Consider the following 13,744-nt stretch of genomic DNA (forward strand, 5'->3'; position numbering starts at 1 on the left):
GTGTTTATGCGTATTCTGTAAATGTTTATATTACGACTATTGGTTACGATATCTTAGTCTATATGAGGTATAGGTAAAGATATACTAAGGTGCCTTGAACTTGACCTCGGAGAAGATTTATTTCTACTGTAACGCGCGAACTTCTTGATACTTCCCTGTGCACTTAATCACCCCACATATTTACTTTCGCGTATCATACTCATACTCATCATACTTCTTATTATTATATTTAAGGGGAAGTCCGAAGACGTTATCGGGCTATCGTACCACAATACTCTTAGTGTTCGATTGTTGTTATTGTCCTGAAGTAATTACTAACATCACATACCCATGTATATAATAAATTGAGTATAATATAATATATAATATGTATATATATTATTGATAAGTGCCACATATAGATATATAATATAAATATATATATATATATTATTATAATATAGTCGGGCCTGTGAGCCAAGACAAATAATTAGTATGGACAAATGTTTCTTGTGCCTTCAATAGTTCCATCTATATATTTCAATATTTTTCACAGCATATAATTTATCTACAACCCTATATAATAAAATCAATTACTATAAAATACATCAGAAATAATTTAACTTATTTTTAATTTTCGCCCATTTACGCTAACCTATAGTATTTGAATAATTTTTGGAAATCACTATCAGCTGGTTTACAACTTTCTATATAGATTACCCACCCGTACACAGTTTTAACATTTAATGTTGTATTATTTTGTAGGTATAGCGAATTGTTATCGGTACACCTTGATATAATGTATACATAAATATATATATATATATATATATATATATATATATATATGGTACTCCGGATAATGTCGTTAAACGATGTGCTGCCGGGGTCATTGTATTATGAATTCAGCGTGATGCAAATCGTAGGTATTCATACCTATAATAATATTACTATACATTCGATGAGTTCGGTTTGTGACTTTTCACATAGATATGACAAAAATATCATAGAGATTCGAAGGTCGGTGACCGACATTTTTCTCTTCTCTTGTTCCTGTAAAATATAACAAATCATATCGTTTACCTATAAACATAGGTCATACTATTATTGTATACATTTCAAAATTGCTTACTGAACGGGTTCGTGGCATCGGAGATGTTTTCGAAGCTATTTTTCCAGCCATATTATATTTTTGTTTTCTACTATTTTTATAAATTTGTTGGCTTTATTAATTTAATTCGGCGGGATTTTTAAAGTGACATAATATCTTATTCGGCTTCGTGATTGAAAACTTTAAATGCGTATCGTTATTATTAAAATAATTATGAGTAGTTTAATCCACACAAAAACTTAGACACTGATGGTTTCGAACTATCATCCTGGAAACGTATTATTATTTATTAATTATTCTTTATTAAAATACAGCACATCTTCTGTGTGTATGTATGAATAGCAACCTTTCAATATAATTATTTGCAGAGTTAATGTATGTTATAAGAGCATGTAGAAAAAGTAGCAATAATACTATTATAATATATCACAAAAATAACACTCGCCAATTTCATAATAATTCGTTTACATAAATAGCATTCAAAATCTTATTCAAAACTTTTACAGAGAGAACATTCACAACGTTTACATAAACATTGTACGTCTGACGTCATATCGCGTGTTCAAAATGACTAGCAACACCCCCTACACTCACTACTCACCAATTATAATTAAGTTTACATTATAGATTATCGACTGATAATTTAGAAATCCAATTGTCGTATCCAATGAATTAGAACTGTACAAAATTAATGACCTCCTTGAGAATACCTCCAACGCCTTGGGTAAGGTCAATCGTAGTTGCATTTCCTTATTACAATGCATCAACTACTGTAATAGAGCGGTCAACCGAATAATGTGCAAGTTACTCTAATTATATACATATTATATATTTAATATTATTTATATTATACTAGAATTTCCCACGTGTTAATATAAAGATTTATAATCACGCAACTCGTGTATTATATACATTTATACATAATAATAGAGATAATTTCATCTTTATTCTAGTGGACATTTACGTATTTGAAAAATATTTATTTAAATTCAATTTATTTATATTGTTCATTTATAACTACCATAGCTATCCAATATTAAAGTGTGAAACTCCGAGTAAAATTATAAACCATCGTTGGCTCTATATATATAACTATTAATCACACCATAGTCTATATATCAACGATTATATTCATATAGAAAATAATGTAATTTAGTACTATTTGGTAAATATTCTAAATAGACTCTATAATATACTTGAGTTGAAACATATTTTTTTATATTGGTACGCCAAAAGATTTTATTTTGCATTCGACGAGTATATCGCAATAGAGATTGTCGTGTAAGATGTAACCTTGACGTTCTTCGGCACGCAATATTGTTTTCCTCCAAAAAAAATATCTATATATATTAACAACAAGTCACCTTTAATTGTCTCTTTTATCGTTATCAACAAAATAAATGAAATATATTGAACCTTTGCAAATTTTAAGGATAATAGAAATTGTTTATTCCAAGCTGAACATAAAAACCGGTTCGAAGATTATATATTCAATTAAATTTGAGGGGGAGAATCCGCTCTCTTTATTGTATAATACATTACACACTCACTTTGCAAGCTAAAAGCTGTATGTCTCGTTGAACTTATCACAAACTACAGTTTGCTAAAATTTCAATTAAACTTTTCTCTATTCGATAATTTCTTTTTCACATTACGTGTAATCATCTATGCAGACTTTATGTTTGAGTCATAATGGTTCGAGTTTTTGATGACATGATACTTTATACTTGTACTACTTAAAAATGAGGTGATTAATTATAAAATAATTTGTTATTAATATCTTTCGAATTGTTATTAAATTGTACATCGTTAGTAGTCATAAACTAAATATATTACTTACTATTTTTATATAGTTATTATTTCAGCGGAAGCAATGACTTCTGCAATCTGATTTTTTCTCCATAGATTACTACCTAATGTATATATTATTATGTAGAACGGTTTCAGATTGTGTTTTTTGTACATATTGTGCCCGTCATCATATACCTATTACACACAGATTTTTTTCCAAATTTCTGAGAATGTTTGGCTGTAACCGAGTTCAACGATCGCTACATTGCCACAACCTGCATAATCAAAACGCCTTCCTTAACATTAACGTAGATGGACTGGCTCAATGCCGCTTGGTTTGTCACTTTCACTTTTGCGCGCAGGCCTTGGGCTATAACCAGTGTAGCCTGGTGTTAGCTAACTAAAAGTATAGTTCATAATGATTACACTCTGAGAACCGCGATTTGGTTCGAGAATCAGATTGTTTAAATTAAATATTTGCATAAATAAAATGCTTATAAGTAATATGTGTAATGTGTACATGATATATAATATATATATATATAATATGTTTACATTGCAATGTAATTATAATTTATCTTCTTTGTTTTTTTTTGTAAATTAACGGCTCGGAGAACCAAAGATATTATCAAATGAGCTAAAAAGCTTTTATACGGTTGTGTTTTAGAATTTGGACGGAAAAAAAGATTTTGAAAAAGCTGTGTTATATGTAATACGAAGACTCGGGAAGATTAAGATAAAATGACACAGACGTTGGACAAAACAAGTATAACTTCATTTTTCAGTGAACTAAGATATAATATCTGTTGTTTTCAGGTTTATATGTTATGTACTTATGTATATGTTATTTATATGTAAGACCTACTAATAATATGGGATGCAATTAAATGTATGTTTATATTATATTGATACTATATAATATGATTATAATGATTATAATGATATCAATATTGGTACCTATTTTTACCAATATTTTTGGAAAAAACGGTGGTGGTAGTTTTTTACAATAATATTTAGTTTAATAAAAGTTATCACATATATTAACAACATGACGTGACCGTATTTAAAAAAAATAAAAAACTTACTCCGTCGAGGTTTTTGACCCCCTTCGACCTTCTACGAGTGTCCACCTTCGTGCAACTAGTCCAGGGACATCTGGTATAACGAATTATTGAAATATTAGATAAATATCTCCTGCAATGCAATTATACTGATCTGCCGAAATATTAACACCACTGGAATTATTATTACTCGAAAGCACAATCTAACGGTTTATACTTGATTAGTAATACGACACTGTGTTTGATTGTCTATTTATACTTTTGTACAATGTACCTACACTTAAAACAACGGCCGAGAGGATTTTGGCGTACGGCTGACGGAAGACGTGTATAGAAATAAATTGTATTATTATTCACGTGTTACTTGGATGAATGTATTAATAAAATGTGGATTTGGATTGTTTTACGTGGTCGTGAAACTCAAATTCAGAGTTAACGACTGTGAAAGACGATAGCGAAATCGCCGTCACCGACAATAACACTTATATGATAAATAATAATAATTATTAATAATTATCATCGTACAGTATATACATGTATAGTAACTCCGCAAGAGTTGTGTACAATGACAGTGTACATCATAATATAATGTCGATCGATATTCGATTTATACATAAACGATAAACGAGCATGATTGATAGGTACATATAATATTATATATTGCAATAAATGTGCATAAGTACGTGCGCGCATGTGTGTGTAGGTGGGTGGTGGGGAGAAGGAGGAGACGAGTAAGTAAGGTACCTATATAATGAAGTGCGTAAAGTTCATTGTATTCTATCGCAGCTATGTGTCGTTTGTTTGATGTGCAAGCGTGATAGGACGCGTGCGACTGTACCCACTATGTACGATTATAACCTTGGCCCGGTTGTTACGAGTCGACGATTGGAAGCGTCGTTGTCTTATAATGCTCCAATGTCGTAATCGAACTTTAGAACAGTAGGCATAATTATAACGTAGGCATATAATAATAATAACAACAACAATAATTAAACAATAATTTCAATTCGTCCGTTATCGGACGCGATTTGCCTATATCTTGTCGTACCTCATACCTGTGTATAATAATAATAATAATAATATAAGTGTACATTTTAATATAATAATATTGATAGTTTGTCCACTTTACGGATTTTTTAGTTAGTCCTAAATTTAGTGCACCATACACCATAAATTGTACTATACACGGCTAACGTTCACATGGTAGTAACTAATTTATTATAATTTTTTCCCTGAACATGCACATTCGTCTTTATTGTTCTGGCCAATGCTAAACATAAAACAATATAATATTATAATATATTATCGGTATCGTGCGGTTTTCTGCATCGTGCGCTGCAGCAGCAATGATGAGGATAGGAGTGGATGGATATTGCAGTTATTATTTATTTTTTTTCATTTTCATTTTTTTCGCTTTTAATCTCCGAGAAGGATGTTGACGTCACAACCTCTAAACCAGTGGGTAAAACGTGTACATAATATACCGGCTATACCTATACAGTTCTAACGCCGAACGGTGCTGGAATTAATTATTGGGCCGGTATGGTTCAAGGCAGATTGAAGCTTCAAGGACCTATTTATTGTGACAACCTATAGCGGAGCTATTGTTCGATTTTTACTTTTTTTTTTTAAAGCATGCATGCCAAATAAACAAAACATAGGTACAATAATGCCGTGATGTTTTCGTAACGGTTTTTAGCGAATGTTAGTGCATTCGGTATATACAGACTAAAAACGTCCTATAATAATAGTACCTAGTTGTTTTGGATTATGTTTAAATATATAATAATTTATAGGATTTACGTAGGTACCCTACACGAAATATCACAATTACTGAAAATAAATTTAAATAGAAACTTTGTAACTTATAATTATTCATCAGTATACAAACAAGTTGGGGTCAAACGCAGGGAAGGAGGGATGAGGGGGATAGATTATCCATGACTTTTTTCTTTAATATTTATAATAACTAAATTTATGTATATTTCACTATAATGTTAATGTATTAAATTTTGTTTTATTTTTTACGCCCCACCCCCATGACAAAATCTTTTGACCGCCACTGATACAAACTTTTTTTTAAACAATTTTAATATTATAAATTATAATCCTATACAATACTATATTTACTGTATTTTAAAATACGTATACGATGATCAAATATAAAACAGTTAGTCACTCTATAGTTGTTTATTTTCTTATTTATAATGATAAGAATTAATTTGGTTTGTTAAAATAATCAGTTTCGATTAGATTTGAATTCATAAATCTAAATTGTAATAAATTATAGTAATCAATAATCATATAGTTAATACAATGTTCATTATTTTCTACTTATTATTATAACACAAACATTTTTTTAAATACATCAATTTTCAATAAAAATATAGTACTATTTATTTATGACAAAAAATATAGGTATTTGAAAATATTAGAAGTAATTTTTAATTTTATTCAAATGACGAATATTTCGATTATAGTTAAAAAATTATATTATCATAAGAGTTATTTATTACTAATTAGTAAATACTTTATGTTTATAAAAAATTATAATATATTCTTTGTGGTTACACTCGACCATTCTCTATAATTTATTAATATTTATTATGTTCTAATTTGATAAATTATAGATTATTATATTATCAATTTGTAAGCGATAAACTTCAATTTTTTTTTATTTCACAAATTTAAAACATGATACGCAACAGGTAAATATATAAGAATTCATGTGATTTTTAATATTCCCTAAAGTATATTATGTATTTGCAATCTGCGCCAAGTGTAAAAACTGTTTTAATATAATTTTTTTTAAATATTTCATCATACTTACTGTACATTTTTAATAAAACAAATATTAACTTATTAGAATAAAAATGAAGTCATTTTTTAAATTGAAACGCCGTATAAACTATAAATCATGACAAATTGTATCTTGTCTTAATAAAACGTATGTTATTTTATTAAACAACAATATGAATTAAATGACATAGTATGACACTATAAGACGTTACAAATGTGTACATAAGTGTACACAAAACTATTATTTCTAAATAAGATTTACCTAACAAATCATAAATATAATAAAATCAAAAACATGTATTTATTTACAAATTAATTGTTAAAATTAAATTAAATATTTAAATATTATATATTATAAAAAATATTAAAACTAATGTAAATGCATTTTTAAAAAAGATAAATAAATAAATCTAATTATATTATTTTGAGTGAACAACAATTAAATATGTTCATAACTTTTAAGTTTTAATTCACAAAATACACTTAAAAACACAAGTGCTATACCATCATCATATATATTTTATATTTATGTACTAATAATAAATATAAAGTGTTACTCCTTGTTATCCGCTGATTATTGTTTTCGTTAACTGTCTTGAAACGTATACTATTATTATAAATATAATGTATTATACCTACATGTGCGTTGAGAATATATTATGACGACGTTGTCGCTTAACAATTTTTATAAACGAACGAATTAACAAAATATACTTTCAACTGTCTTGTAAAACACAACAGAAATGTATTTTTTAATCTCCTCAAACGGGGTTATTATACTTACTAAATATATATTTGTACACGATTACTACGTATATTATATGTATATGTGTAGCTATAGCTTATAAGTTATTTATATACAACCGATGTACGCAAAATTGTAAATGTTGCAAAATGCGCTTTTTAAGAATATTGTCAGCGAATTTCTTCGAGAAATTAAATACCTACGTACATACAGTTTATATTATATTATAATCGCAACAGGGAATTGTTTGATAAAAATCCTGTACACAGTTATTAATAAATAATAATAATAATGATGATGATGATAATATTAATATGATGAATACATTAAGGTGTGTGTGTGTGTATACTAAATAGTATACAGTATACACTATATACAAATATATACAATATAATATATAATGGGAATCTTACACAAGTACAAATCGTTTGGAAGATGACGGCCAAACTAATTATGACCATTGATTATTACATTACTAAATGGTTTTGAATGGGAGTGGGGACGAAAATATCTCATGAAACGACCTTTGCACTAACCGAGATCTCGGTCGCCGGGTCGTTGGCCGGCCGACAACGGGTGCGAGGTTTTTGCCGCCCGTTTTGCCTTGAACTCGTTTCCAATGATATAGGCAGCTGGTTATTCTATTTTATTTTCCTCTTATCGCTCAAACCGGACTATAACGTTGAACGTAACGCGGAGAACGTTGCTTAATAATATAATAATATATTTAATTTGTTTATCTAATAACAAAATAAAGGTGCCGAAAAAATAATGTAATTATAAAGCCCTCTGTAATCGCCGGAACAACACATCAAATGTTAACCCGTCCATAATTCCGGAATAGAATTCGTAATTCGTATTACGTTTCACATAATATATGACACGTTTTTACTATTTACTGTAACCTAGCATAGCCGCATAGGTAATAACTAATAAGCATAGAAGGTATACTTAGGTATGATGACAGTCATATGGTTAGTGCGGTGTGTCGTACATATAGGATATTCGCCGACGCCGAGCCAAAAATATAAAACGGTTTACAATAATATATATATTGGGTATCGCTACGTATGCGAATTTCAACACTAAACTTGGGTCATCTTTTGTGACAACAATGATGACGATTTGATGATTATTTTTTCGCTAAACATAATTATAACAATCGATATCGAGTATTGTTGATGTTCTATAAATGTGCCAGAAAAGCGGTTAAAAAAAATTGTTTTTTTTTTGTTATTCCGTTTTAGTAGACCTTGATGCAACAATATTGTTGATTTTCAAATTGAGCGGCGTGATTGTCAAACGTTTTCAAACGATAACCTATGACTCGAGTTTGACGTACCTACAATTTTTTTTGAAAACCGTCTTGTAGATACAGACATATAGTTATAATGTATACTATGATAGATGCGCAAACCGGATGTTAAAATTACATCCGGACCGGACCGCGGTTTAACAGTCATCGGAAACATTTTATTATATAACGTATAAATTATATTGCATGAGTATAATATAATATATTGTAGTGGAGTATATTAATATGTCAATTATTGTCGGGGGTATATATTGTGTTAAAATCGCGGTGAATGTATGTCACAGTTGTTGGCCGAAAAAAGTCCCATGTCTGCCGCCGTGCACAGTAGAATTATCTTCCAAGAATCATTCTATTTTCGTACGATCGGCTCTTGGCTTGTGTCGCATTTTTACATTTGATACCGCCGCTGACATTACTTGTAATAGGCACGGAATAAAATAATAATAATATCTGTAACTATATTCGTGGACGTGAACTTGATTGACGAAGAGAGAGATAGAGAGAGAATAAAAAACAAACGTCAAACAAATAAACGAAAAAGAACTGCTCAGTTCGAGTTGTGAAAGAACGACAAATATTACCGTCGCATTTTATAGTTACGTACCAACCGAACGATTATTGTAGCTAACCTACCTATATTAATGTTTATAAAAAAAGTTTCTATTATTTACAATTTAAATAAAATTTTTTTATAAGATTAGGTATAAGTGATAATATTTAAAATAAATATTTTTTTGAGAGAAGGTGGATATATATATCTGGATATCCCCCCTGCTTATCTAACGCTGTATAGAGACCGTTTATATATACAAATTCAGGTATTCAAACTAAGAGCAGGACGATTATATTTTTAACATTAAACATCCAATTTTTCAAAAATGGTCTTTTCTACGAAAAAAAATTATTTTTAAAAATATTTGTACTTTTTGAGATATTTTTTTATAGAAATAATCACCCTGTAGTAATCAGTGTTATAATGATATTATGTATATATTAGTCAGATAATTAGCAAGTAATAAATTATGATCAATTAAATGATCAAATATCATATAATAATATTCGTACAAGCTTTTTTCAACCAACATAATTATAAATAATACCTTATAATTGACAAAACGGTAAAAAACCAAAATTAGCCCTCGCCCAGGTCCCTCATATCCCTAAAATGTCGATACCAGTTGCATCTCCACACATTCAAATATATAGTATGTAGTAAATATGTATATAAATATATAGGTACACGCCACACACGAATAGTATCACGGTGTGGTAAGGCTTTATTCAACGATGATAATAATAATCGTGTATAGTCGAATCCGGGATTCGAAATGACGTCATATGTTAGATATAACGTTTGAAAAACAAATTCGACCTACATATTATAATATATCGGTTATTGTGTTTTATGCGTTGCGTCTCGGCTAATGATCCGACAACACTTCTATAACAACATGATTATAATAGGAACGATATTATTACGATGTACGAGTTAGGTATACACGATGCAACATCGTCGGTTATCATCATTGCGGTGGTTATCTTTATTTTTTCTTTGGTGTATTTCCCTAAGACAAGGGAAACGCAAACGACGATGGTAACTTAACTTAGTAGCTATAATAGCTTATATACTACGATAATCTATATAATAAACTCGCAACTCGCGATATACGCCGTACCTAACTGTACGTAAACTGTAAAATGTACGTAATTCGATAGAAGGACGTTCGGACAAAACAAAACCTCCAAGACTCGATACGGTCCGGCGCGTAAAGAATGCCTAGAAATAAAACGTTGGCTGTGTCGTGTACAATCATTATTAAGATCGAATGTATCGCCGCGGCGCGTGTACCAATATAATATACCTATGATCGTATATATTTTAAAGCCCTTTCCTTTTTCGCGTCGGCTGTCACGAAAAGAAATTTCCGAACGCCAACAATATAGAAACTATTTTTCAGCCAAAACTAACAGATCCTTTGTTGTCTACAGTAATACGCATATTTACTCAAACACACACACACACACACACACACACACACGTATGGGCATACAGACAAAAACCGAAATATCTATCACGCGTCGTTCATAGTGGGACATTCAAACATATCATATTTTTCCATTTTATTCTCACCGTGGCAGTCCATAGAGCCATAGCTATCTATAGATCAGAATAATTATTATTTATTATAATTTATAAGTAGTCCGTCGATCCCGGATTTTATATTCGTTTTGTATACATTTTTTATTTATTTACTTCAGAAGTCCAAATTAAATTATACGCATATATTATATAATAGAACTCTATTTGTATTTAAATAGTGTCTATTTTAATCGAGACTGTTAAGGATCAATTTATTCGTAAGCAGCATAATATGGATTTTAGATATTATGATACTATGATGTTGTTACGTCAACGATGAATATTATGCGTTATTCCTATAAATGGGATAGGTTCCTACATGGCTGGCTACACGTTTACCTGTGAAAGATGTAACCTGCAACGACTACGAGTGAGATGAGTGTTACATAAACAAAATAAAAACCGAACGAAATTCGTTCGGTCTGGCAATCCGGTTTGGCGAAAGACAATAATAATAATAATATCCCGACAGTCCATCTGCTCTTCGCTTCTGCAGTAAAATCGTTACGCAAAGAAACGAAAAATCGAAGAAATAAAAACACGGCGACTAAAAATCGTCCGCACGATTTTATTACCATCATATTATTTATTGTCGTGAGTCATATAGTATATGCAATCAAAAAATTAATAATTCGATAATAATAAATATTAAATAACGACAGACAACAAACCATATCGCATCAGCTAATAATAATAATATAGTAGTGTACCTAGTAGGTAAATATAAGCACGATAAAACAAAATATTGTCAGAAAACTTGCGATCCTTTCGGGGAACGCACCCGTTTCGAAAATATCGTAAATTCCCTTACCCACTGCGATTTGGGGTGACTTTGGGACAGACGACCGACATCAGTGTCCGGGTGTGCGCGTGCGCCCGCGTTTGTGCACACTTTCGCGCCGTCGACGCTGTAGCCCGGCGGCGGCGGGGTGGGGGGCCGAATACGCACCGTGCGGGGGATGATGTTTTGTTGTCCCGGGGGAAGATGAGGTGGTGTATAAAAGGCGTATAACCGAGTATAGCACAGTGCGTGTGTTTTGACGATGTTTAAATATACGGCGGCGGCGACGGTAGCGTTGCCGCCGCCGAACGGGTGGGCGAACTCGCACGGCGCTGACCTACTTACCGCGGAGCAGGTTACCGACCTCTTCCCTCTTCGTTTACACCGGCCGCAACGGAGGCCCCACTTATAACCTTCACGCGATACAAAACAAGCGCTGACACACACACACACACACGCTCTCAGACCGTCGTCGTCGTTCGCCGGCAGTGGCCTCAGCTACCATTGGCGGCCGAAAGTCCCACCAGAAAAAAAACCGTTCGTTTTGCATTAAACAGACAGAGATTGCACAAGCCTCCGCCGCGTGTGTACACTCGTTTAATACATGTATATATTTTTTTCTATTTTGTCTTTCTCGCTTTTCTCCGCCGCCGCCGCCAACAGCCGCTCGATCATTCCCGAACCGATCGTCATCGATTATACGTGGGTCCCGCTATCGCCGTGGCCGCCGCCGCCGCCGTCACCGTAAAACGCCGCAAAAGTCTGAAAACTTTGTGGCGAAAAAAAAAATAATCCCTCGATCGTATTCGTTTCGCGTCACTCACGGCGTTTATTTACCGGTTTTTGACGGGAAATATTTATCAAAAACGGTACTCGGCGTTAAACGCAGTCGCGGTGGCTGGGCGTTACCCCGTGTTCGCGGTCGCTGAGAGATAGATGCCGCGTGACGCGGGTGTTGTGCGCTACGGGGCGTGCTCGTGTAGCTCGTGCGCGACAAAAGATTGAAGAGAAAGTGACAGTATTCGCTCGATGACCGAACGCGCCACACGGTGTCGGTTGTATTCAATACAAAACGATAGATAGGATTTTCTCCCATGTACGACGTTGCCGCCGCCGCATTCTCATCGACGTGATATGATTGAATTTTTTTTTACCTTTTGCGACGATGCGACTATTGCAGCAACCGTTATCGTGTGTTATGGGGCAGATTTTTTTACACTGCGTCGCGTCACGTTTTAAATAACTGGACTTGTACGCGCGCATATCGACGAATAATATTTTTTACATTAAGCGAGGTAAATGTTTACATGATATCTAAATATCACTTATATGTTGATACAGTTTTTTTTTTATGTTTTCACGTGTTTATGTGAACAAAAGTACAACGTGCGGTTCGCAAAAAAATTTTCAACACGATATTATTATTATTATTATTATAATTATTACATAACAAATAACCGTTTTGTCTTATTCGTTAAATTCTAATCGTTACGATATATTGTTTGTTGAACAGGAATTATGACCCTAACAAGTACCCCGTGTGACCTGAGTACCATGAGTCTGTTTCAAGACCTGAAACTGAAGAGGCGCAAAATAGATTCAAGGTGCAGCAGTGACGGTAAGATATTTTATAGATATCTATAGTAATTATATTTACCTTTTCTTTTTATGTTAAAGATCTTTCACTTTTTACTTTGATAATTTTAAATAAGTATAAGTATCTATATCAAGGTTATTTTGTAATTAGTAAACTATCAAGCTAGCTATGAATTGATAATACAATTTTACAAATTAAATAAGATTAATATAAAATTGATTTTAGGTATGATTTGCTCTATCGTGATAACTGATAAATGATAACAGATACAAATATTTAACCTTATTTACATTAATATCTTACAACTCTTTTATTATTTAGTTTATAGTTAATATTTTTTTCTTAAAATGTTTGTATTATTTAATATCTCTGTTTATTAATATGTATTCGCTATATAAAAAAAAGATTATTATTATTTTATATTT

The 13,744-nt window shown here is 31.7% G+C and overlaps 1 protein-coding gene across 8 annotated transcripts in view; it reads left to right on the forward strand.

Annotated features, from left to right (window-relative positions):
- The window catches only part of LOC132923392 (hormone receptor 4-like), an 81,152-nt gene that overhangs the window by 54,229 nt on the left and 13,179 nt on the right, over positions 1 to 13,744 (forward strand). For 5 of the 8 annotated variants that reach the window (XM_060987366.1, XM_060987370.1, XM_060987368.1 and 2 more), the window contains 2 exons: positions 3,549 to 3,647; positions 13,236 to 13,340. In XM_060987366.1, coding sequence (XP_060843349.1) covers positions 3,623 to 3,647; positions 13,236 to 13,340 — 130 coding nt within the window. In that variant the 5' untranslated portion in view covers positions 3,549 to 3,622. Of the gene's footprint in view, positions 1 to 3,548; positions 3,648 to 12,221; positions 13,018 to 13,235; positions 13,341 to 13,744 lie in introns of those variants that run through there. The other 3 variants (XM_060987371.1, XM_060987373.1, XM_060987372.1) reach the window with 2 other exon arrangements.

Source organism: Rhopalosiphum padi, chromosome 2 (genome assembly GCF_020882245.1).
Source record: "Rhopalosiphum padi isolate XX-2018 chromosome 2, ASM2088224v1, whole genome shotgun sequence".
In the NCBI taxonomy this organism is placed as follows: domain Eukaryota; kingdom Metazoa; phylum Arthropoda; class Insecta; order Hemiptera; family Aphididae; genus Rhopalosiphum; species Rhopalosiphum padi.